Genomic DNA, 26,380 nt, shown 5'->3' with positions numbered 1-26,380 from the left:
TATGGAGACTCCTCACAGAACATTTTAGATGATTTTAGAGAGGGAGTCTCCCACCGTCAAGAAACGGTGAAGACGTCCAAACTCGAAAACGCAATAGAAGATGCATGCGGATTTCGTTTTCGATGAACTTGGGCTTGTTGTAAAGCTAGCAACAAGCTCAAGAACCTCACACAGAGAAACACCAAGAATCAATAAGGATATGCAAAGTATGCAAAGGATTGAGCTCCCTAAGACGATGTCATCAAGTTACTCAACCGAAAGCCCCTCTTAATAGTGCGGCTATCTATCCTATAATCCGGTCTCCCATCAACCACCTCGAGACCGGTAAAAGGAAAACCTATAAAGGTCATACCTTTGCCTTGCGCATCCCGCTTGATCTTGATGATAACACTTCAAGCTCCACACAAGCCGGAATGCCTCACTTGATCAATGTTGCTTCGTGAAGACTCACAAATGCTCCCCCATAAACTATGATGGGAAAGCTCCATTGATGCACATCTTCACAAGTCCATTATCACCAAATGGACAGCAAGCTTCAAGCATGTTATCCACTTGAGATGCTCATCTTGAACTTGCCCAACTTAATCTTGTATCTTCTCATACTCTCATAAGATAGAGCATGGCTAATATTGAGTTCCACATAAGAACTCCATCTTCATTTCTTCTTCTTGATCATATCACATATATGTCTTCAAATCGATGATCTTGATGCCAACACACAAGATGTATCTTTATTTACATGGCATCCATACTTGAATCCAACACATGGAATTCAAGTAGAACCTATGGAATATTCCTTCATATAAACTCAATGAAAACATTAGTCCATAGGGGTTGTCATTAATTACCAAAACCACACATAGGGGCAATGTACCCTTACAATCTCCCCCATTTTGGTAATTGATGACAATCACAATAAGAGGGTTTATATAATGAATATTAGAAACAAGTACGCAACTTATCCGAGAATAAGTTGTATACAAGAGGTTGTATTTGATATGGTCAAGTAACACAAAGCTACTAGGCCATACCAAAACCGGCTCTACTCACACAACTACAACAAATGCAAGGGATGTGAGTAGAACCAATATATATAGAGAAAACTCCCCCACAATGTATGCACGTGTGATGAACATGAATTCATTGCATATATTGTCAAGATTAACCTTTGGGATAGTTTCCACTATATATATATATAACCATGCAAGACATATAAATATGGAATGCATGAGAGGCAAAACACTTAAGCACAAACCAAACTTAAGTATAAAAACCATTCCCTAAAACCCTCTAAACTTCTCCCCCATTGGCATCGATTGTCAAAATGGGTGAAAATTTTAGAAGGCCAATATAATGTGAGTTCCTCCCCAAAGTGTGCACTTCTCATAATTTGAGTGGAATCAAATGCACATATCCAATGATGAAAACTTGAAGAAAGTCAAACTATATTGAGGATCAAAGATTGCATAAGAATCACATGATGGAGAGAGTTTTCACAAATAAAGCAAGCAATAAAAGATCCAATTTGGACAAACAAAGATATCATGATAAGAGATATATAGTGCTTTGAATAAAATAAGGAAGCTCCCCAAGGTTCATGCATAATTTATAGTAATATGAGAGACCTCAGCGGTGCCGGATGGGATGAGGACACTCACACTATCATCCTGGAGGACGACCACTACATAGGCATGTCTTGGTATTGACCTCTCACGTGCACAATCATTCACTTGCACAACTTAGCATGTCTTGTAACCTTCCCTAACTAACCAACTATTTGTCCCCAGGTCTTAGGATCCCCTAAAGGACGCCGAGTTCCTCAACAAGCCAACTACCAACTACTCACAGATGCATCAGATCTTTGCCTTTGGCCTAGCCACCGGCAGGTATGCCATGCGCTCCAGTGAGCCTCTGGGAACAACCGAAGCAGATGACCCTGACACTCAGGACTCTGATACGGTTCTGCTTGACGATGACTACCAGCCAGCCTCTCCTGGTGTTGGTGCTAGTGATGCTCTTCGTCCAGGAACTGTAGCTTATACCGATGCTTCGAGGAAGAGGAAGAGGTATGTCTTCCTGAGGAGGACATTGGCCACATGACCTTCATCACAAAAGCTGTCAAAGCGGTGGCGGAGGCCATCACCAATGCTTCCCCTCCAGACGTCCACCCTTCCCTATACTTCACCGTCATGGGTTCCTCACCTACCTTCAGCGCAGAGGCGAACATGGTGGCTCTAAGCCACCTCTTCGACAACAGGGCCCAGGGCAACGGGTTTGTCCAGATGGCCAAGTTCCACAGGGAGCTCTAGCTCAGGACCTTCCTGGGCAAGCACTATTACGTCTAGTGCTCCCTTGTATTGGGGTGGTGGTGATGCATTCATGATGAAGACAATGACGATGTTGGTTGTACATTTTGAAGTAGCTAGAACTTGATGGACAATTATGGCAGGGCATATACATTATGTGACGTGGTATATACTAACCCCTCACATGATGTTGAACATACGATGTTGCAGGTGGTAGGAGTACACCCTCTTTTAATGTGGTGGTAGGATGACAACATAGTAGCTAGTGTGATCGTAGTATGATCACGCTAGCTGGTAGATTAAACTTAATGCTTTTTCCTATATGATCATGCATGCTTATATTGCTTAGCTTATGTTCATTACTTGTCTTGCAATGGTATGTTCCTTGATATGTTTATTATGCTATGTCTTGGTAGAAGTACAACTGGTATATGGTCTACTATGGGAGAGTGTGAGGAGTGTACCGTTCGTGGAAGGAGGTTGGGTCTCTTGTGGTGGGATGCGAGAACAACCTCCACAGAGGGTAGAAGACTAGGGAAGAGGCGGAAGAAGCTTACTCCTAGTTCTTATCGCAGCAGTCAGGCTACTATGTGCCTCCGCATGTCGAGGTTAATGAAGCTTCATCAAAGATCGCAGGTGATGGTGAAGGCATCATCTTGAAGAACTTGATCATCGTCGTTCTTGTGATCTGGATCATTTATTTGATGTGGTCATAAGATTGTGTGATCGTGTGATCACATGTAATACCCTAAACTCTGGACTCGAGGATGGTAACCTCACCAACTGTGTGTGCAAGGTGACCGTATCGAAACTTATGCGAGCTGCCAAACATTACGTGTTGCATCAATGAAACCAAGAAACACGTTTTGTGGCCTACCGTTCGGCTTTTATTTCTCCCCTCATACAGGTTTGAGAGTACCGTTAGTAACATTGTTTGCAATCAAACGTAGCACAACATAGCCCAACCTCTCCTCATACGGCTCCAACATCAAATAAAAACATGTAATTTTCTTGCAAGCAACTAATCACACCTTATACCCCGTGCGCGAAATTATGCCCAGGCACGAAATTATGCTCGCTTTCGCCTGTGACACGTGTCAGGAAGGGGGCGCTCACGTTTCACTTCAAAGAAAAAACTATGGACACGTAGTCGTGACTGGGGTCCATGTATCACAACCTTATCCGGCGACAGAGTCTTTCTCCTTTTTTCCGACACGGCACGTCTGACGTCTAGCTGACAACGCCGACGCCGGACGTCACGGGCACAGGCCGCGCGTGCGTGCACGTCATCGCTGTCGGAGAGATTCCGGTCAACGGACAACGATGCGAGCAGCACCTGAGAGAAGCTACGCCACGAGGCGGCGCGTGGGTCCAGCTTGGCATTCATCCGTAGGGGAATGTGGATGACGTGGCGTCGCCGGTGTGGACAGGGGCAAAGCCGTTCTCACCAGCCGGCGGTGTGAACCGGCGAGGATATCGAGATCGAGAAGCGTCGCAAAGAACACGAAGGACCAATGGCTGCTGCATGCAGCCTGGCCCCGACTCCTTCCACACCCACCAACGCCAACACGCGTAGCCGCGTGCGCGCTCCCTTTATCAACCCGCGACCTCGGCAACGGCTGATGGTGAAATTGGTGAGCGACCGGCGCGCGTGTGAGAGAGAGCGAAAGAGGCCGGCGAGCGAGCGAGCGAACGATACGAACGAGGGACGACCACGCCGTCTTGGCAGGAGCATGCAACGGCAGCACTTCGTGCCCGGAGGAGAAGAGCCAGGAGGAGGACCGCCCGCCGACGAGAAGAAGCTCAAGAGACCCGCGACCGAGCCCTCCGCCGGCGACGAGGACGACCTGCCCCCACGAACGAAGCGGAGGATGAAGGACACGCAGCAGAAGCCGAGCGCCGCCGGCGCGTCCCCGGCGGCGGCCTCCTCCGTCCGCGCCGTGCTGCAGGAGTTCCTGGAGCAGCAGCAGCGCCTGGACGCGCAGCGGCAGGAGGCGGCGGCGCGGCACGCGCAGGAGCGGCTGGCCTTGGAGCGGCAGTGGCGGCAGGAGATGCAGCGGCTGGAGCGGGAGCGGATGATGCTGGAGCAGGCGTGGCGGGAGCGCGAGGAGCAGAGGAGGGCCAGGGAGGAGGCCAGGGCAGACAGGAGGGACGCGCTGCTGAACAACCTGCTCAACAGGCTCCTGCACGAAAACCTCTAGGGCGAGATGATCAGCACAAAATTGTTACTGTGGTAGCGTAGTTCATGGCAGTGTTAGGTGATCAGTAGAAATTCTTTGTTTACTTAATTACTTGTCTTTTACCTGAGCATAGGTTAATCTTTAGGGATGTAAAACTCCTTTTTTTATACTCGCTGCATAAGATGCTGCCATATGCATGTCTTCATAAAACTGTAAACGTTTTGTCTCATAGAAATCATCATGGAACAAATACATGCTCTACGGACTGTTGAGTTGTGTCATTACCAAATATATCCATGAGCATTTCGCCTCGTTAACAACCATCAGCATTTCGCCACGGATTAAGGAAGTGGAAAACAAAAATAGTGAACTATATGTATACAACAAAACATGTCAGATACAAGTAATCTGCGAAACCATGGGTCCTTATCCACTTATCTGCCCTAGTACCGTCTAGTCTCTAGCATCATCCAGGATTCCAGGTGTCCAGATAGAGATAGGTAGATAAATATAGACAATGCATCAAAGCAAATGTATATAGGTTGCAAAACTCCGATCAAATCTGTAGGCTCGTGCAGCTGGTTTCCTTTTCATGTACTCCCTCTGGTCCTGTTTAATTGACGCAGAGTTTGTGCGTATGTATCTGTTTCCCTCTGCCTAGCTCACGTCAATTTTATCGGAACGGAGGGAGTACTTTCAGATTGCAATAACCTACTTCCTGAACATTGCCTTCAGTCTTCGATTTCAGAAGCAAGGGCAGCGCCCAGTTTATGGCAGTGTTAGGTGATCCGTAGAAATTCTTTGTTTACTTAATTACTTGTCTTTTACCTGAGCATAGGTTAATCTTTAGAAATGTTGAACTCCTTTTGTACTCGATACATAAGATGCTGTTATGTGCTATGCCATGTCTTCATAAAATTGTAAACGTTTTGTCTCCTAGAAATCATGGAACAAATATATGCCCTACGGACTGTTCAGTCGTGCCATTACCAAACATCCATGAGCATTTCGCAAAGGATAACATAAGTGGAAAACGAAAGAGCTAATTGTATATACTCCTGGTACAACAAAACATGTGACATAAAGATGAGTAATCTGCGAAACTATAGGTCCTTATCAACTTATCTGCTTAGTACTGTCTAGTCTCTAGTATCATGCAGGTGTCCACATAGAGATAGGTAGATAAATATGGGCATTGTGTTGTTACTACTTACTAGTAGTACGAAAGTGTGCATCAAAGCAAAAGTATAAGTTACAAAACTCTGATCAGATCTGTAGGCTTGTGAAGCTGTTTTCCTTTTGATGTACTTTCAGATTGTAATAACCTGCTTCCTGAACATTGCCTTCAGTCTTCCATTTTAGAAGCCTGAAAATGGAACACAAATGACAAAACAAGTTCTGTCAGTTCACAGCAGTCACAGACCATTGCCAAAAAAAAAAAGGGGGGGGGGGGTGTAAGTTTGCAGATAATAACCTTATCAGCAAAAATCGCCAAATGGAGATTTTTCAAGTTCTACCACCACCAAGCCATCAACATATATAGTACATCTGCTCAAAGCAACTCAGCAAGAACTTGACGTTGGTGCAGAACGGCAGTAACCCCATTCAATGGACTTCTCCTACTCCACAGTATTCACTCTTCACTTCCACTGCTATGAATATCATCATCAGAATCAGTATCTTGATCCTCACCAGAACCGGTGTTGCCACTTTCCTGTGTTTTCAAATTCAGAAAACCATCCAAGACATAAGGTTCTATTGTTGTCCAGAAAGAATCGGCATTAATCCCTTGGAAGCCTATCCAGAAGAATTTTCCTTTCCTCTTCACTTTACTTGGTAAGGACTGTGCATGCAAGGAGTTCACAATTCTCTCAACACCCTCACTATTCCCACCGCTAACCTTGAGAACAATATCACCTGATTTGAGTTTGAAGCCTCCAAACATGAACCAATACGCTAGAACACGTGGAGATAACCACCTATGGACAAGCTTTGGGAGAACAGGCTGGCCTTTCAGAAAGAACTGATCCGCAAAGAAACCGAAATGGAGATGAGGTATGGTTGAGAACTCATAAGGTATCTTGCTCTCATCATCGAATGATCTGCTTGCTGGAGTTAGCCATTCAAAGAAACGTTCGTGAATGTGCACCCTTAAAACCGAATGGGCATCGGAATCTTCCTGGAACTTAAAATTGACAATATGGGGCCCTCTTTGTGCATGAGATTCAATCTGTGTACCTCCCAGAAGCAAACCAATCAAAATCTCACGCTGCTCTTGATCCAACTTCATGCTCACGGATTGTGGCTTCACAGCGAGTTTCTTGCCAAGACGGAGACCAGTTTCAAGTTTCTCCAATGACTCTTCATTTACATCATACTTCTTTTTACACATCATATCATAAACCTTTTCAGCTTTCTTATAATCTTCTGCGGAAATATAACCTCTGAGCATGATGTTGCAAGACTTCGTATTGGTACCTATCGTCCCTTTTTTGTGCATTTCATCAAAGACCTCCTCAGCCTTCTCGACATTTCCAGCCCTCACCAACGATTCCAGATAGATGGTGTACAAGATTCTATTTGGCCGGCACCTAGCAAGGCATTTTGAGAATGCTAGTTCTAGTTTCTCATGCATATCAAGATCCAAGTACATGTACATCAGGCTGAGAAATGCTGGCATCAGATGCTTCATGTGGCTCTCCGCAAATTCATCCATAAGTTGTTCCGCGACATCAACCTCCTTAGCGCTCGCCATTATCTCAATTATCTTATGATACGTGGCAACATTTGGGGGTATGCTTTGCCTCTTCATTTCCCTGAATATATCCAGCGATTTCATACGCTCACCACTTCGTGCATAAGCCTCCATTCGGCAGACATAGGCCTGAGCAGGAATCTCCGAACCCCTCTGAAGAATTTCACGCCAAGTTGCCTCTGTTTCTTGAACCCTCCCTTCTTTGGAAAAGGCCCTCATCACTGACACCAGCACATCAACACTCTCATCAAATCCAGCCCGCTTCATTTCCTTCCTAAGAGCTGCGATCCTCTCTCTATCAATGACATCTTGGTAGCTGTGAAGCCAGATGAGGCCAGCATAGACCTCCTTGTGCACCTCAAGATTGGTGGTGACAATATTGTGGTAAACAAACTCAGCCTGCCTGAGGTTGTGCTTCGCAGCCCCTCCTGTCTTGCTCACAAGCGCACGGAACAGGGAGTTGTGAAGGCTGAGGCGGGGCTTGTAGCCGCCCATCTGTATCATCTGGTTGTAGATAGTGCAAGCGTGTTCAAGGCCACGTCCCTGGGGCGTGCTGAGGTACGCAATGGTCAATATGTGGAAGGTGGACTCGGCAGGCACGCGGCCCTGCTTGACCATCGCCTCGAGCATCTCCCGGCATTTCTCGACCTTGCCTTCCCTGCCGAGAAAATCTGCCACCCTTGTGACGAGCGCGAAGTTGAAGCGGTACCAGTGCTGCCGCTCCATCCAGCTGAACACCTGAAACCAGCCAACGAGTATCCATCAGTTATCCATCGGCATGTCGTGTATTTACAACTACAGGCAATACGTCGAACACTTCATGAGCAGGAAAGGCTGCGAGGGAACTGACCCGGTATGCGGCATCATTGTTGCGGATGCGGAGGCAATGGACGGCGATGTAGGTGGCGTCGTCCTGGGTGATCCACTTGCGCTGGGCGTTGAGGATGCGGGTGAAGGTGGAGTGCTTGTAGGCCGGGAGCTCCTTGCAGAGCCAGGCAATCCTGGAGCGGCGCCACTGCTCGGGCAGCTCCTCCAGCTCGGGCACATCCAGGTCCGGCGACCTCACCGCGTCCCTCTCGTCGGCCGCCGCCCAGGCCTCCTCCTTGAACATGCCAGCCCCGTCCTCCTCATCATCCTCGTCCTCGTCGTCAGACTCCTGCACAAGGGACTCCAGCGCCGACGCTACCTGGGGAATTCGAATTCTTGGTGTGGATATGGCGAGGCGGCGGGGGAGGAGCGGATGGACGGCGAAACGGAGGAAGGGAGAGGGAGAAGCCGAGGTGGGGAAGAGGATGGCAGAGCATCGCAGTGATGGAGATGGAGTGGCGCAGTAAGTGGTGGACGCCATGGGTGAATCGATGGCGAGCACCGGAAGAGCTGCGCTGCTTCTATCTTACTCGAGCACGGGCTACCTAATCGTCTCTGCCGGGTGTCTCGGGAGGCCTGGATTGGTCCCCAAAGCAGGCCGAAGTGTTGATACACAGAAATGGCACTGAATAAATCAGCACTGAAAAATCAGCACTAATAGACATATCTTAGCCTTGCTGATATATGAAACAAGAATCTTACAGAAAAAATAAGACATAGCTACAATATAAATTTTAACTTGTTGTCTGTACAATAAAGTTAGCAAAACTAATTTTGGATGGATAAAATCATCACCCAAAATATTAGTGCCGTGCTGTGATTTATTGCTGAAAAGAAGGGAGAAATCTCCAGTTTATCCCCATTGTACATTCATTTCAGGGGCTAGTAAAAAGGTAACTCATTAGTGCTATATTCCGCCCATCTTTTATCTAAATAAAAAAAACTCATTTGTGCTACACTGTAAACTCCAGTAAATCTACGGATCCTAGGATTGGCTTGGTTTTCATGCATGCTTCTTGTTCTTGGCGTACCAGTTCTCAATAATAGAGAACCAATTGAACTGGAAACACAGTCCTAGAAATCTCATAGGTCCAGCACCGATCACCTCCAGGAATGAAATTAACGGTGAACTCTGGGGGGTCAGACCAGAAGTGGCTATAGCCAACATTGCTCCCTCAAAATTGCAGGGCACGATAAACCTTCCAGATTTGATGCCGTTCAAAGCCTTCTTAGCGACATCATCAGCCTTCATTCCAGCAGATGATCCTGCTATAATGTTGGTAACCTCTGGCCTACTTTTTTGCTCTGCAAACAGTAAGAGAACAATACTAATGTGAGTGACTGAGTGAGAAATTATTAGTTCTGTTTCACTATATGAATTGGTACTGATAGTTCATTTTTTTCGTTTTCAGAGAGACTGGGTAGGAAATGATTGTTTTACACTATTAGTGCCCATAACTGCTCAAGTATTCCACAATGGAATACCACAACCATATTTGATAGTTTTGTTGATGGAAAAATAAGAGCCTCTTGAGAACCATTTTCACAGGAAAAAAAACATTCTGTTGCAAGTGGTAATGAAGATAAAATGGAGTATATTTCCCATCAGTACCATTGCAGCTTGCAAGAATCATACTAAGAAACACATGACACATCAACCATACAAGGTAAGGTACATAGCAGTGAACTTAAGTATAATGTAAGAGTTCATCACTTGGACAAGATTATTGTACCGGCAAGTGTGACTAATCAAGTGGTTTCAGTTTTATAGAGCACTTGATCCTTGAAGTAAACCTGTGTATAACATGAATTTTCATCACTCCATAAGCTTAAAAGTTTGAGGATTGAAGACAGTATCTCAATAAGCTACTCCCTCCGAAGTCCAATGCCTTTTAATTGACTCGGATTTAGTACAACTTTGTCCTAAATCTGAGTCAATTAAATGAATTGGAGGGCGTAATAATTTCTCATGTTACCAATCTTCAGATATGAGAAATCATTTAATTATTTTGAGCATCTATTAATCATTTGGTTAGCTAGTATATCATACAAATATCAAACAGGAAAGAAAACCAGTATTTAAGCAATTAGTTAGCCAGTATAGCAATCACTAAGAACATTTACGGTCGACACATACCCTCAACAAGACCCGGTGTATCCGTGTCAGGAGGGAAAATCAACGAGACGTGAATATTGTCCGAAATGACCTCATGCTGCAGCGACTCGCCCAGTCCAGTTAGCGCAAACTTGCTCGCAGAGTAAGCCGTGTACCCGTAAACGCCAACCTACAGCAAGGATGTCACCAGCGATTCGTCTCAACACATGCTAACATTACATCGAACACTTGAGCTGCATCGACGGCAAAGTAACCAGTGTCTACCTGGCCAGCCTGCGACGACATGATGGCGATGGACGCCGGGAGGCCCGTCTCGCGGGTGCGCGCCTTCATGGCGGGGAGCGCGGCCTTGACGAGGTGGAAGGTGCCGATGAGGTTGATGTCCACCATCCACCTGACCTCCTCCATGTCCTGCTCCTCGAGCTCCTTGGCGACGAACACGCCGTGGTTGCAGACGAGCACGTCGACGGCGCCGGCCTCCCCGAGCGCGCGCGCCACGGCGGCGGCGTCCCGGACGTCGGCCGCGTGGACCGCGACGTCCTGGCCCGTGGCGGCCCTGATGGCGGCGCGCGCGGCCTCGAGCCGCGCGGCGTCGCGCGCGAGGATGGAGACCCGCGCGCCCTCCCTGGCGGCGGCCGTGGCCAGGGCCAGCCCGATGCCGCTGGACCCGCCCGTGATGAAGACGTGCCGGCCCCTGAGCGGGACCCGCGCGCCGCGGGGCCGCGCCAGGAAGGCGAGCGCGGCGAGGAGGGCGATGGGTGGGACCAGGGCGAGGAGGAGCAGGAGTAGGAGCTCGGCGGCCATGGCGCGGTCGCTGGGGCTTGGGTTTTTTGGGGTGGTGGGGCGAAGAGGTGGTTGAGGTGCTGCGGCGGAGTGGAGCGGAGCGGAGCAGCGAGCGGCGATGGAGGGAGGAGCGGCTGCCGCCGCCCTGGTTCAGATCTGGTACGGCGGCCGTGAGTCGTGGAGACGAGGGAGAACACTCACCTCGCGCGTATCGGAATATAGGAGGAGAGGAGAGAGTAGATTGGGTGCGAGGTTGGAGAGGCCGGCGGCCGGCGGGAAGGGCAGATCTGACAGGGAGGCGGTCCACCCGTCCCCGTGTGTGTGCTGAAGCGACTTTGCCGGCCGCTATGTCGATGGAGATGAGCTACAGCGATTTTTCTAGCGGCGGCGCCGCCTACGGATCAAATTTTAACCGCCTGTTTTTTCCTTGATTTGTGCTACTGAATACTTGGACCAAACAGTTAAGTTTCAATACTTATACTTAGAGCAATTCCAATAAGATACAGAGTTAGCTACTTCCTCCGGATCGGTTTAACAGGCGCGCACGCGATTTAAGATAAAGTTTGACCGTTGAATTGGTCAATCTATACCTAATAATAAAGGAGCTAAGGTTTCTGTCAAAATTTTCGTCCAACTTTTCATTGGACCGTTTTGCCCTCCCACCAATTTACATAATACGCACCAATGCCATGTAACCGTTCCATCCTCTTCTTTTCTTCTCCCCCGGGCAAACAGCGGGTAGCTTTGCTTGATGTGGGCCGGCTGAACAGGCCAATTTCTGACCACGGAACGCACGGTTCGATTCGGTCTCGCTTCATCGTGTCTTTTTATTCTTGTTTTTAGAGCATCTCCAGTCGCGTCCCCCAAACCGTCCCCCAAAGCGATTTGGGGCGCGCCGGACAAAAAAAGCGTTCCAGCCGCGTCCCCCAAAGCCCATTTTTGTCCGGCGCGGCCCGATACGGTGTCCGGCGCCCGAGCCCGTCCCCGTCCCACGGGGACGCTCCGGGACGCCGGACATAACGAAAGCGAGGCCAACCGACGCGGGGCCGACCCGTCGGCGGCACGGAAGGCTAAAACCCCGTCGCCTACCTTTGGTCAAGCGACGTTAATGGCGTCCCTGTTTTCCCGGGCGACGCGAGGACGCGTCTCATCGTGCATGGCCGCGTGGCCGTCCGCGCCGGAGTTATTGCGTGCAACCACCCGGCCGCCGCCGCTGTTTTAAGGCGCCCTGCGGTTAGCGCCGCTCATCCTTCTCGTCGCCGCCGCCTCCCTCCCGGATCCTCTCCTCGCCGCTCAAAAAATGTCGTCCTCCCGCAAGATCGCCGCGGCGAACGGCCGGACGCGGCAGCCTCACCGTGGCGGAGGCGTGGGCGCTGTACCGCGCCGGTATCCGGTCCCGCCGGACATGCGGCCGCCAAGCGGCCGGCGGCCGGAGGATGGCCGTGAACGGCATTGGCGTTCCGCCGCCGCCGAGCCGCGCACGGACCAATGGTGGGACGCCGTCATGGCCCGGCGGGCTCAACTCACCGCGGAGGAGCGGAGGGATCCGACGTGGGCGGTCGAGAACAACGACGCTCGGTGGACGACGTACTTCAAGGCCAAGTACGACGTCGAGATGCACAGCACCGACGGGCTCGTCGGCGGCCCCAACAGCTGGAACAAGGACGGTCGCGCCCTGTTCCGGGGCGTTCCGGGGCGCACCCTCGAGAACGTCATCCGCGGCATCCGCAACGGCGCTCCGCGGCTGGAGATGCCGTCGTCGCCGCCGCCGTCTCCTCAATGGCAGCCGAGGAGGACGACGTACTCGTCCTCCTCGCACTCTTCTTCCTCGGGACCGGCGCGATCGACGCCGTCCTCGTCGTACCGGTCGGCGCCCTACACCGTCCCCAAACGGGAGGTCAAGGAGGAGCCGGCGACGCCCGTCAACACAAGGCGTGGCGGCAACGGCAGCGGGCGGCAGCAAGGGAGGCGCGGCAGCGCCCTCCTCATCCCGAAGCCGGAGGTGAAGGAGGAGCCGGAGGAAGCGTCGCAGGCGGCGCTGCTGGCGGAGTACGAGCGGCAGCAGCGGCTCATCGCCAGCAGCGACGACCCCGAGGACCGCCCGGGGCTGCGGGCGGCGTTCATGGCGTCCATGGACGACAAGGACGCTCGGAGGGGCGACCCGGACGCGGCGATCGCCATGTCCATCCTCGACTCCGGCAAGCCGCTGGTGGACCTCACCGACGACGGCGAGGCAGGACCAAGCGGCTTGGTGAAGGACGAGCCCGTGGACGAGCCCGTCGACGAGCGCGGCAAGCGGGAGGTCGTCACCGACGAGATGTACAACTTCCAGCGAGTACTACGACGCCTCCGGCCGCCGCAAGCGGTTCTAGATTAGGTTTAGTTTTAAAGTTAGTCAAATTTCGTTCGAATCTATGTAAATTTGGACGAATCTAATCGAATCTAGTTAAGTTTAAAATTTGCGAAATTTTGTTTGGGGGACGCGACTGGGGAGCGACGTCCCCCAAACGCGGCACGAACGAAACACGTCCCCAAACGCTCAATCCGGCGCGGTTTGGGGGACGCGACTGGAGATGCTCTTAGGCCATGTACTACGTGGTGTCGATTCAAAGAAAAATGTGTCAGAAATATGAGTCGCTCTATATTTGCTGCTATGTGAGAATCGTTTCTTGTCAGAGGCCATGCATCTTGCATGCAGCATGCAAACTTATTTTATTCAACTTTATTCTTCCGTCAATGCTACCTCTCTCCTTTCCTTTCTCCCCGGCAAGTGGCCCCGATGCACTTGCTCCCGACACAAGATTCGTTTGAACCGCATCAAATTGTTGATTCGCTTCTTGTATCTGACACAATGAATCGGTTTTCTGCTATGTATCGAACCGGCTCCTAGACAACTTTGAATCGCTTTGGGCATACATAGTGGATGGTCTTAGTCCCACCTCGGTTCTGCACAGGAAATAACATCCGTTTATATACCACGCAAATTGGCTGGTTATCAACAAGGTGTCTCCAAATAACTTACCCATGGATGGACAATGGGAGAGAAGTGGAGTGAAGCGCAGAACTTTGAAATTGCCCCGAAATTGACTGAAATTCTGACCTAGCTGTACGGCGCCAGGCAGAGGTGAGATTGGGATTTGGCACTGTGGCAAGCACCGGCGGAAGAACGTAAGGTGCGCGCGCACGTGAGATGAACGACGGAGGAGGAGGGCCGGCTGGGTGCGACGAGGACGAAGGTCCTCGGCTCGGCGACGCGGCCTGTCGGGGTGCCTCGATGACGAGGAGCTCAGCCCATTGGGCGGCGACTGCTGCACAAGAGGGGAGCCGGCGAGGCTGGGCCAAAACTCGACGACGGGGGAAGCGGCGAGGGAAGGAGCGAGCTCCGTCGGGATAGCCAAGCTGCAGCCGGCGGAGGGCGGACGCCTGCGCGCACGAGGCAGAGAGCGGCCCCGGGATCTCCAAATGGGGAATTCCTCGTAGCGGCGTGCACGAGGCTGAAGACTGTAGTCACAACTTTATCTCCTCGGTCCCTTTTTGTTGCAAAGCTTTGCCAGCACCCAGCAGCTACAAAATCACAAAAGAAAGAAAAAAACGGTATGAGCCGTGCTAAATAGAAATGTGCATTACCAAAGCTAGGACGTACCGTAGAATTTATCTGAATAGCATAGGGTTATAGAAATCATATACGGAGTAATCTATTTTACCACATCTAATTAAACCCATGCGGAATATAGACGGTAAAAAAGAAATTCTAGGTTGCGGCCGAGTTTGCTCTGCCGGTTCTGATACAATGAGAACCACATCGTCTTATCTTTTCTAGATCTAAAGCAGTGGCGGAGCCAGGTATCTGGCAAGGTCTGGCAGCCGCCATACCTACAGTGGTGCACAAGTACTACGTATATGGAGTGTTCTTTGTGAAAAAATAAGTTAATTATACGTAGTGTGTGCTAGGCTAGGACTGATTGGCTGATTGCCTGGACTGTGCGTCACTATTTAGACTTCAGCCTCTCTGCGCATAGGCGCAGATACACATAGTATACGATCCGGCCAGCCTAGAGGGGAGACGGCTAGGCACCACAGCCGCCAGCGAGCAGAGAGCCGAGGCCGCTGGCCTGGCAAGACAATACTATGAGGCAACGAGCGTGAGCAAGAAGATGGCGTCGAAGAAAAAGAGCAAGTACATAGTGAAAGCAATTTTGAGAAAATGCACTTTGGATTTCAAACAGATCTTATTGTTGTTGACTGAAATTGCACTTCACGTAATTTTCGTTTGCTAGGGTACTTCGGGTGCAAAATTTTATTAAACATTACAAAATTAAATTACACCTCTTGAACAGAAAACAAAGTAATTAACAAAGTCTTGTATTTTTCATTTATCGACTCCGCCACACCTCAAATTTATTCCTGCCTTCGCCACTGATCTAAAGAGTTTGTTGTGTCGCCAAACAGTCCGCGTTAGCCAGCCCTGAGCCGACAATCATCGCCTGCTGCGCATCCCTTGCATCAGAACCGGTACGAGAGAGAGAAACATAGAGTGGGGTGCGTGGAGGGCTGACCGACGCGGATCTTGGATGGAAGGTATGCTCAGCCCTCGAGGCCGTCGTTGCCACTCCACAGCTATGCAGGCGATGCCACTGACTCCGTCTTTGTTGATATCAGTGACCGTATCAAGGAGTTATCTCTATTTTCTCTTGTTCTCGGGATGATTTAGATCTGAATGGTATGATTTGGGGTATTTTTATCGCACTCATCCTACTTCGGCTTTCGCCCCTACTTCTGTTTTCTCTTTCGTTGAGCGGCAAAAGCCTAACACAGAGGCACAAATGTACTATTTCTATTTCTTTCTTCCGTTGTTTGGTTGAATGATTGTTGTTTGCTGAAAATGAGAAAAACAGACAATGTCGTCTTATTTTCATGCAGCCAGTTCTCTACTTTTATATTGTGCAGATCGAGTATATATATATCTAGATATATCTCCTTTTTAGGGTACTTCTATTGAACAAGAGGAAGTACTAAATTTAAGGATGGCACACACCATCATTAGCGGTATGCGGTATTACAAGTGGCGAAAAGCTTTTAATATAATCTTATTAGGTATAGTTTGCTACTGACTGTTCAAAAACTAGGCCGATTCAGCGATTACTAGGCCGATTAATCGCTACTAGGGGCCTGACCGTGTCGATTACCATTAATCGCTTGTGTTAATCCTTTAGCCCGATTAATCATACTGAAAGTCCGATTACTAGGTATGTTCCCGATTAACTACTACACTTGGTCAAAAAAGTTACAAATTTTTTAATGCATATTGCAAGTACAGGCGCTACCCCTCCCAAATAAAATAGGTTTTGCGAAGCTCCCGCTTGATTGCAGCCTCCAGCAGCTCGATTTCCACTGTCGCCAACTAGTTACTTGCCCTCCTAGACCAGTTGCTCGCAGTTTCCCAGACCTCTGATACGAGAGCTCGTGCGGGAACTCGAGGATGCCTTCAATAGGGTAGGTGGTTGAGGTGTAAGAGGGCTCGTACCCTAGGTAGGTGGTGGGAGAAGATAAACTTCAGAGGTGAGAGGAGATGAAGTGGAAGGAAGGAACACGACGTCAGCTAGTGGATCCTGATGCGCTCGTGACCTTGAAGATTAGGTCACGGAGGAGAAGAGTACATGTTTTCTGAGATTTTGGGCTCTAGACAAGTAGGGCCAGGCATATAGAGGCTCATATACTATTATTTTTCTTATATAAACTATTTTTAAGTGCTAATTTGTGTATTTTGCACCGATTAATAGCCGACCGATTAAATCAGTTAATCGTCCGAATTCCGATTAATCGCTGCTCCCAAGCCGACCGAGCAGTTACCGATTACCGATTTCCTTAACATTGGCTACTGTATATGAGAACTTATTTCTTCCGATGCAACGCACGGGCACTTTTGCTAGTTAAATATAAATTATATATCTACAAAATTTATACCATTAGATTCGTATTCAAATGAGGTTTCCAATGATATAATTTTTGTAACATATATTCTATATTTTATTGACTAAAATAATGGTCAAAGTAATTTTTTGAACTACGTGCGTGCCTGTTAAACCGGTTCGGAGGGAGTATAAAAGATAAAATATTACTCCCTCCGTTCTTTAATGTAAGATGTTGAAGGGATGGTTCCGACCAGGTGAAAAGTGTAAAAAGTACAACTCTATCTTTCCGAATCGGTACGCTTCCCAGATTTAGAATCAATCGCTACCCTCTGCCGATCGCCCTCCACCTCCGCCTTCGCCTCCGCCCCCTCGCGAGCAGCTCCACCTCCGGCCCCTGCACCTCCGACCCAATCAGCTCCTCTCCTAGGTGCTCGCGGAGGCCGATCTCCTCCACAGGTGCTGGAGAACGAATCTCCTCGCCCATATGCTCTTCCTCCGGCCCCAGTAGATCCACCTCCGGCCCCAACTCCTCCACCTTCGTCCCCTTCAACTCCTCCTCCATTCCCTGCACCTCCGACACAGGCAGCTCCTTGCCCAGGTATAAGTTTGCTTAGTTGGAGGAGAGAGAAGAGAAGTAGACTCTTATTTAATAGCCAGCTCTAGCACGTGCTCCTAGACACTATGTGAGACTAAAAGGTGGGCCATGTATTGTAAAAATACTACATTTTTAGCTTATTATTGTACATGCTAGCTATAAATTGACTATAGATGATGTGGCAAATTGTTATAGCCAGCTGTCGGCTACACTATTGTTCTTGCTCTTATACTCGCGCCCTCCCTCGCGGCTGTCGTGGCCAGCATGAGTACACAAAAATATTTGCACGTATGTGAACGATTCGGTTGTACTAACATTTTTTACATCCTTAAAACTACAGTACTAATTTCTCATACAAGATTCTTGACATCATGTCGAATATAAATGTAGCGCAATCATAAAAGGAGTTTAATAAACACAACATGTATCTCCTACAGCTGCCATGTTTAGCTTCATCCCCGGCCTGTTGTTCCTTCATGCTAGGGACGATGAAACTACAGAGACTAAATCCACAAAAGCCGTACTATCCCAACAAATTTTGAAGGAATCCAACAATAGCGAACCACCATGATTGGTTTGCAGGATTCGAGATGCAAGAATAGGGGGAAAAGGGAACATGGTAAAAACCATGTGCAAAACAGATGATCTCAAAACACATGGATATTATAAATTGGTGTGTATGGTTCACATAATACTAATAAACACAACTAAATAAAAATTAAACCAAATAAAGCAGTGTGATTGTGATGGTGTAATGTCGATAAATGCCTTAAATCTCATACTTTATGTGTAGTAATTCTAAAAGGAAGTCAAGTGAAGTATTAAAATCTCGCTTTCCTCCATTACAAAGGTAGAGGTTTTTCTTCTTTGCTCTATCACTTTGAACCAAATGGATAAATACTGCCAAAAAGAGAAAAAAAACAAATTCATATATTAAACCATATTTCTAAAAAAGGCATTCGTTATGTGCTTCATAGTTGGCATGCTCAAGAGCATGTTGCTCGCCTACCTCGGGAAGAAAAACAAGAGCACCAAAAAGCAAAGCTGAAAGCTTATCTGTAAACACCAAATGATTCTTAATGTAAGCCACAACAATTACATCATACTAAATTGGAAGCCCAAAATATATGTGTTTCCTCATATACCACCTTCATCGTAGACACCATTACTAGAGACATACTTAAAACATAAAACTAACTATATCAAATCAAGTAGACGGAGAAATACAATGATCGTGCCACAATTTTCTCTGAACACATAGACGCATTCATTCTACTCGCTTCATTCCAAAAATATAATGTACATACACGTTTTCTAGTTTGACTAATTTTTTACAATATGATGAGCATCTACCATATCAACAAGGTCCGCGAAGTCGTGAAAAAGTACTTCCTCCATCCTAAAAAAACGTTGCTCAACTTTAATGTATATAGACATATTTCAGTTACAGTAGTTGATAACAATACCGTAATAACTGTCACACCTGAATCCATCAAGTCACAGGATTATTGCCGCGAACAGGTCACGGGTCAGCTTCGTGTACCTTCGGACCTACCCCTCGTCGCCAGCCACAGATCCGTTTCTGCAATTCCATCTCAGCGATCCTCATTGCGTGGAATCGTCAAGTGGGCAACCGTGCAGGTACGACCCCTTTCGGCTCCTCGTACAAGTTTTCTTCTCGATCTCTCTTTCAATCGATGCAAATCTGGAGCTCCCCGTGACTCTCAGCGGGCCGCATCTTGATCTGATTCTTTTTGCGTCGCATCTCTAGAAGGAAGGGCGATAGAACATAATTGCATCTGTCTGATCTTATATTTCCAATGCTGTACATTTGTGGATCGCACGAGTCATGACGATTGTTGTCTCTCACTGGCAGCTGTAGATTTCTGTTTCCACTCTCTTTAGCCGAACATAATACAGCAATTTTTGGTTTGATCGCATGTATTTCTGGTGAAAATAGGCTTAAATTTACAATTGTGGCGATTGTTTTGGAACTTATAGATGGAAGATTGGGATTAAAACTAGTTTTTTGGTGCGCATGCATAGAGATAGGATCCTCTGAATTCTGAACTCCAAGCCAAGGTGCGGCCCTTTCCAAATGCAGTAGGAGAGCTGCTGCCTTTGTATGAAGCTTTAGGGGAAACAACTCAATCCCAGCTTTGGGCTTTCCACAAACAAGATACCAGTAAGCAAACTCAATTATAGAAAACCAGGGCCCAAAAATGCAGAAAGCAACTAACCCTCTCAGATACAACAAAATGCCTAAGCCATTGAATGCTGACTTCTTATATACCTCTGAAATCAAAGTACAGACGGATGCTTCTGAATGCAAATTAGCGATGAATATAAAGTTCATTGTGATATGATACGCCAGTCGTGCGTATTGGTCCAAAAGTTATCCCTGGGGAATATCACATTAGATAAATAGCACCCCCTGTGGTTTTCTATACCTTCTCCTTATAGGCTTATATATTGCTTGATTTAATATATTCTCTTTATGCTGATTGTTAAAATTTAGGGTTTAACCGGTGTACCTTTTGGGTCCCGGGTTGCATGTTTATATAGGCTGGAAAAGCCCCAGCCGGAGCATTACAAGGGTATGACCTAGGTCGGTGTACTACACCGTACCCAGAGTCATATACGGTATACATGTATTCTAACACTGATAAGATGTACTGCATACAATACTATATTAGAGAGTGTGGCCTTTATATGATGTAAAGCTTGTACGGATCTATCTGTTTAGAACTTGTCATATTTATCTTGGCCTTGCTTTATGTGCCCTTGTGTACAATGATATGTTTAGGGTCTTTTATCTGAATCCTTGTCCATCATGCCTGTAGCAGAAGGGAGATGGATGCTAACAGACGCCAAGGGGGAATTCAGCAATTGTTAGCTGCAGAGCAGGAAGCTCAACAAATAGTGAATGCTGCTAGGACCGGTAATTATTTTATCGATTTTCTTAGTATAGTGAGTTGAGCACAGTACACCATTGGTGGAGCAAAATCTTATGCAGTATGCTATATGTTTAATGTGTTTACCAAGATTACTACTAACTGTATCTTATTTTTTCATTTTTTCCACTGCCAGCATTACTATCTAGTTTCATCATTTTATTTTCAAATGGTGGTCAATTTAGAATTGGAATAAGTTTATGGTATTGATTTTGGTATACTTGTGCTCATTTTGACAAAACTCACATAATCACATGTTTTTCGTTGTTGTGATCCATGTCTACATATTTTGTTTGGTCCCCGCTGCTGTTTCACACCAAACTTCAATTATCTGGACTATGCAGTGAAATACATAGATTTTTAGAAGCCATTTTTAGCTTTAGATTTTTTTAAAGTGCTAATTGGTAATCGCTGGCACAAACATGTTTATACCCATTCTTTCTTTAAAACTTTTCAAAAACTCCGTCAATATCTGCATAGGGAACCTTCATCTGTTTTCATCATTTTATTAAATATGGTTACCAATTTAGAGCAATTAACAACACAAGATTTCCATGTCTACCGAAAGTTGTCTTTCAAATTAATATAACTCTTTGGAGAATGCAAATTAAGATAATTCTAATCTATATTTTTGCCGTAGAAGATAACTCTAATCTCAATGGTGACCATTTCGGAATGGGAATAAGTTCTATGGTATTGATTTCGGAATTCTTGCGCTCATTTTGACCAAACTCAGATGTTTTTCGTTGTTGAGATTCATGACTACATATTTAGTTTGGTCCTCGCTGCTGTTTCACACCAAACTTCAATTATTTGAATCTACCAAAGTACAGTCTGGACTATGCAATAAAATACCCAGCTTTTTAGTAGCCATTTTTAGCTTTTGTTTTAAAATTTCAAAAATGTTCTAATTGGTGATCCCTGCCACAAACATGTTTTCACCCATTCTTGCTCTAAAAGCTTCAAAGAAACGTCTCTGTCAATATTTGCATAGAGCACCTTCATCTGTTTTCATTATTTTGTTAAATACGGTTACCAATTTAGAGCAATTAACAACACAAGATTTCCATGTCTACCAAAAGTTTTCTTTGAAATTAAGATAACTCTTATAAGAATACAAATTAAAATAACTATAATCTCAATGGTGATCATTTGAGAATCAGAATAAGCTCTATGGTATTGGTTTTGGTATACTTATGCTCATTTTCACCAAACTCAGATGGTTTTTTTTTGGTGTGGTGATCTATGACTATGTATCTCATTTGATCCTTAAATACTATATATTTCTTTATTACACGCTGCTGTATCACACCAAATTTCAATTCCTTGGATCTACAAAACAACAATCTGGACAATGCAGTGAAATGCACAGCTTTTTAGAAGCCATTTCAGCTTTTGCTTTAAAATTTGCAAAAAAAAACCCGCTAATTAGTAATCTCTGTCACTGATATATTTCTTACCATTCTTGCTATGCTGCCTATAGAACTGACATGCAAAAATGATTGGTTTGAAACTGATCACATGTTGACTACTACTTGGCAGCTAAGTCAGCGAGGCTTAGGCAGGCTAAAGAGGAGGCTGAGAGGGAGATAGCTGAATATCGTGCTCAGATGGAGGCTGACTTTCAGAGGAAGGTTGCAGAGGTATGCTTCATTTTTACCCAATTATTATTTTCATAGAATTAGAGGAGCTACATTGGTCCTAACCTATCTGCTCTTTTTTCTAGAGTAGCGGGGATTCCGGTGCAAACGTCAAGCGCCTTGAGCACGAAACTTCTACGAAAATTAAGCAATTAAATCAACAGGCTGCGAGCATCTCCCCTGAGGTGATCCACATGCTTCTTAGGCATGTCACTACCGTGAGTAACTGAGAACTGGGAAGAACTCTGATCAAGCCAAGATTTGGCCTGGAGTTTGACCATCTGTTTATCTATCCCAGAGATGCGATGAGAAATGACTCTTCAGTTTTTGCCATGAAACTTCTTTTTGACCATGCAATAATCTGCCGTTTTCAGGGCGGACATGTCTTGTTGTTAGGCAGTAAACACCCTTGATTTTTATTTGTGACTGTACAGTAAATATCATTGATTTTTATTGGCTTCGTTTGATAGCCTTTATGTATACTCAGATGTTGGAACTTGAAAGTTAATATAAGACGTGTTTGTTCTTCTGCATTGACACCTCTTTGCAACCCTCTTTATTTGAGAGCTGAATTGAAGCAAAGGACAGATACTACGCATCTGCATTGTGCTATTAAGTAGTTTTTGTCTAAGAGCTGCATTTTAGAGTACACGCGTGGATCAGGCTCCTATCAACAACCTGGCGCACACATCTACAACAAGGAGGAGGTATTATCTGCTGTTTCTGCGCTTTGGATAAGCTGTGTTAAAACCTGATGGCGTCTTTGTCTTGCATGAATAGCATCTCAGTTTTTCTTCGTTTTTAGTAATCAATCCATATCAGCATGTATAGACATTTCTTTGCTTGCTCTTTTGTAACATCAGTATTACTAATAAATCTGTGGAGAATTTTACTTTAGAAGCCACGTTTATTATATGACACTAAGGTACAGAGGTAGGGCAACAAAAATCATTCAGCTACATGGCTTCAGCATGCCGAGTGTATTACAATGGAGAAATCACAATCACGTGGTTTCTATCATCCTATGCTGGGCTAGCAATGGGAGTTTCTTCTCCTTCTATGGCTGTTTGGGGTTTGCGGCAGGTGATGATGGTGAACTTGATGAGTCCTTTCTTGTAGCCTTGAATCATGAGAGGCATCACCAGTGCTCCCTTTATCGTCTTCCATCCTTCAGATGGGTAAAGCCCAAGTTGAGATGTAAATCAGTCCAAAAAGAATCATGAACAGATCGTTTCATTTTGGTGCAGCTGATGGGCCGTACAGAGTGGGAAAGAAGATAAGATCATACCACTTCTTAGAAGAGAAGTGAAGCCTTTCCATGTCAGTGCTGATTGGATAACAGCAGGCCAAAATGGTGCAACGTTTTCCGACCAGTCAGCCGTCTTGATATCCTGATATCTCAGACAGTACAAGTGTGAGATCGTGCAAATTTGTGTATGAGGTAGATAGAATCAATCAAATTAATTCAGAACTCATAATTTGGGGGGAAAGAAATACCTCAAGGGACAATGACTCGGCAATCTTGACATAATCATTAGGCGAGCACCAATCTGGGAGGTAATATGCATCACAAATCTTTTTCAAGAGATTCAGCTCGTCAGGTTTCAATGAGTCTTCAGACGGCGCTAGGTTCCTATGGCACCAGGTAACAATGATGATCGGTGCTCCAGGAGCTGCGACACGTGCCAGCTCGCCTACGAACTGATACATGATTCAGTAGGATTTGACATAATACCCAATACTAGTTTTCATCAGGTGAGTGGGCTAATTTATTGTTTTGCAGTGACACGTACTGTTAGGTTTCTTTTCAGAAGTATGTTTACCTTCTTTTTGTTCGGCATGTGCTCACCACTCTCCATAGACCAAACTAGATCAAACTGCCCATCGGGAAAAGGTTGATCCAGAGCATCAGCAACTTGGAAAGAAGCCTGTGCCAAGCATGTCCACAACATTGTTACTCCTAGCGTTAAAACCAACTGAAATCCCAAACCAATTGCCAAGAGTGGAACAGTAAGGCACACCTTATCCGACAACCCCTGTGCCGCAGCGAGGGCATTTCCTCTCTCAGCTTGCACAGGGCTCAATGTGATCCCGCGACACTGTGCTCCGTATTTGTTCGCCAGGTATCTTGAGCTACCACCGATTCCACACCCAACATCGACTATCATTTTGGGTTTGTTCGCCGGATCGTCTGAAAGCACAAACACCAGTCCAGCACAAGCGAACTGTTAGTAGCAGCAATGCATATTTGCAGCACATATTAAGCTGATTGTCCATACATGAGACATCACAGCCAATTTTCCTAGTTCTGCTTGTTTTGAAACAAGGTGCTACTATCCTTTTAGATGTCTCGTTTAGTCCATTTTTATGAATTTGAACTTGGTTGATTCCCAATGCAGCTGTGCTGCAAGATATTATGGCAGGCTTGAACTGGAGATGTGGTTGTTGTTATGCACTTGTAATACTTATGACCGAATATATGCTTTTTTTTAAATAAATTACAAGCAGTTCTAGTGCGTGATTAATCTAGGACATTATTTCCATGCCATCTTAATAAATAATAATAATAAAATAGGGTTACTCTCGACCTTCCAAAATTGACTTTTATATGATCAGAGTAAGCAGAAAATAAGTCACACTCTAGCACCAATAATAATATACTGTCATGCATACTATAAGAGACTTAGCTAAAAAAAACTATAAGAGACTACAAAGTGAATTTCTCAGAAAAATTATATTTCAAATCTACTTAAGACAATCATAAAAAAGGTAGAAGTACAAGTACTCTATAGAAATTGAAAGGGAACGCCCAAAAAGTAATTTGTAAGGGAGGGAATTGTTACGGCGTACTTCCTCCCTCCGTGAATAAGTGTATGTATACCTTTTTAAACTCTCATATTTGACCAAACTTTTATGAAAAAAGGTATAAACATATATGACATCAAATTAGTATATTATACTCCCTCTATCCATAAAAAGATGTCAGAGATTTGTTTAAATTTCGATGTATCCATACACTAAAACATGTATAGGTACATCTAAATTCGGACAATTTTGATACATCCGTTTGTGGACAAAGGTATTATTAAATTATGTCTCAAGATGGATCTAGTGGTACTAATTTAGTGTAATAAATCTCGCCACTATTTTCTAAAAAATGGTCAAATTTAATAAAGTTTGACTTGGGTTCAAAGCTAAACGTGGAGTACTGCACTGGTGCGGCCTTCTGCAAGGGCTGATCATCGAGAGGTGTACTGTATAGTAGTAGTAGTATACACAGACTTTCCTTTTAAACGCCATCGTTGCAAACTGCTAGACAGCTAGTTGAGTCTAGTGGGCACAGCACAACCACCGTAAAGCACTACGAGCAGAGACTATTGGCAGAACAGTAGAGAGATAACACAACCGAGCTCAATCCAAAGAGCGTGCGGTCCTCCTAGCCCGTGTCATCTCGTACTTACAAAAAGCATTGGTCAGTAGCGTGGCAACTGGGAAGTAAAGGTAAGCCGGCCAGATAGCTCGGGTCAATATACACTGTACCAAGTCCACACCGCGCTCGGGATTGCAGTACCACTCAGGTGAAGGTAACTGACGGACTGATACAAAAACTGCAACTGCAAGCGTATGATCCGGACGTACTCTACTCACCCGGAACGGCGGCGAAGGCGAGCGCCTCCTCGACCATGCGGATCTGGGCGCGGCGGTGGTCGGACATGTCGGCGGCCTGGCCGGCGTCGTAGAAGCCGTGGTGCATGTGCTCGCCCCAGATGCTCTCCCAGAGGCCGGACGACTCGTCGTAGAGCCCCGCGATGCCCTCGTTCAGCCCCGGCGGCGCCGACGCGTCGGCCACGGCGGCGGTCGCCATCGGGCGGGCGGGGAACGTCGATCGGTGGCGGCAGAAGAGGCCGGCGGGCGGGGTGCGGTGGCGGAGGCGCGGGGTGGAGGCAGTGGAGGGGAGGAGTGAGTGGAGCAGGCCGGCGGAGTTGGCCATTTTTGTAACCGGAGCCTACTGATAGATGAGCTGGTAAGAATTTTTTAGTGACGCCAGAGGTCAGGCGTGCAGGTGGCGTTTAGCTCGGCCCCGTTGCCGGATTGGCCGGGGCGAGGGTGAGGCAGACGGACGAACGCGTGCGCGACGAAATGAGATCGCAGAATTTTGTTACGTAGCGAATTGGAAAGAGTGAAGTCTAAAATAAACCTTGAACTTATAGAGGGTGTCCGAAATAAGAGCATCTCCAGCCGGCGTCCCTCAAAGCAATTTGGGGCACGCCG

General features: G+C 46.5%; 5 protein-coding genes across 6 annotated transcripts; 2 read left to right on the top strand and 3 right to left on the bottom strand.

Annotated features, from left to right (window-relative positions):
* Window positions 1–3,980: 3,980 nt before the first annotated feature.
* Window positions 3,981–4,604, top strand: LOC124688124 (trihelix transcription factor GT-3b-like). Its single transcript, XM_047221841.1, has one exon. It carries the CDS (start codon window positions 4,040–4,042, stop codon window positions 4,505–4,507), a length of 468 nt encoding a protein of 155 aa, XP_047077797.1. The 5' UTR covers window positions 3,981–4,039; the 3' UTR covers window positions 4,508–4,604.
* A 911-nt stretch (window positions 4,605–5,515) lies between these two features.
* Window positions 5,516–8,661, bottom strand: LOC124692934 (pentatricopeptide repeat-containing protein OTP51, chloroplastic). Its single transcript, XM_047226374.1, has 3 exons — window positions 8,092–8,661; window positions 5,961–7,979; window positions 5,516–5,852 (listed from the first exon to the last, which is right to left on the bottom strand). The coding sequence occupies exons 1-2, from the start codon at window positions 8,587–8,589 to the stop codon at window positions 6,120–6,122; spliced, it is 2,358 nt and encodes a 785-aa protein (XP_047082330.1). The 5' UTR covers window positions 8,590–8,661; the 3' UTR covers window positions 5,516–5,852; window positions 5,961–6,119.
* A 235-nt stretch (window positions 8,662–8,896) lies between these two features.
* On the bottom strand, window positions 8,897–11,090 carry LOC124688123 (3-dehydrosphinganine reductase TSC10A). The gene is made up of 3 exons (XM_047221840.1): window positions 10,489–11,090; window positions 10,246–10,393; window positions 8,897–9,413 (listed from the first exon to the last, which is right to left on the bottom strand). Exons 1-3 carry the CDS (start codon window positions 11,026–11,028, stop codon window positions 9,112–9,114), a joined length of 990 nt encoding a protein of 329 aa, XP_047077796.1. The 5' UTR covers window positions 11,029–11,090; the 3' UTR covers window positions 8,897–9,111.
* Window positions 11,091–19,023: 7,933 nt separating this feature from the next.
* LOC124688122 (V-type proton ATPase subunit G1-like) lies at window positions 19,024–22,645 on the top strand. 2 transcript variants are annotated; one of them, XM_047221838.1, is made up of 4 exons: window positions 19,024–19,155; window positions 20,361–20,455; window positions 22,011–22,111; window positions 22,195–22,645. In XM_047221838.1, exons 2-4 carry the CDS (start codon window positions 20,368–20,370, stop codon window positions 22,336–22,338), a joined length of 333 nt encoding a protein of 110 aa, XP_047077794.1. In that variant the 5' UTR covers window positions 19,024–19,155; window positions 20,361–20,367; the 3' UTR covers window positions 22,339–22,645. The 2 variants fall into 2 exon arrangements, with proteins under 2 accessions (XP_047077794.1, XP_047077795.1); XM_047221839.1 differs by having other exon boundaries at window positions 20,358–20,455.
* A 328-nt stretch (window positions 22,646–22,973) lies between these two features.
* LOC124692933 (probable tocopherol O-methyltransferase, chloroplastic) lies at window positions 22,974–26,142 on the bottom strand. Its single transcript, XM_047226373.1, has 6 exons — window positions 25,757–26,142; window positions 24,130–24,299; window positions 23,932–24,036; window positions 23,606–23,809; window positions 23,397–23,499; window positions 22,974–23,276 (listed from the first exon to the last, which is right to left on the bottom strand). Exons 1-6 carry the CDS (start codon window positions 26,097–26,099, stop codon window positions 23,131–23,133), a joined length of 1,071 nt encoding a protein of 356 aa, XP_047082329.1. The 5' UTR covers window positions 26,100–26,142; the 3' UTR covers window positions 22,974–23,130.
* Between the last annotated feature and the right edge of the window lie 238 nt (window positions 26,143–26,380).

The sequence above is a fragment of the Lolium rigidum genome, chromosome 2 (assembly GCF_022539505.1).
Source record: "Lolium rigidum isolate FL_2022 chromosome 2, APGP_CSIRO_Lrig_0.1, whole genome shotgun sequence".
Lineage (NCBI taxonomy): Eukaryota > Viridiplantae > Streptophyta > Magnoliopsida > Poales > Poaceae > Lolium > Lolium rigidum.
Note: the sequence above shows the minus strand (reverse complement) of the source record. Positions and strands in the feature narration are given on the sequence as shown.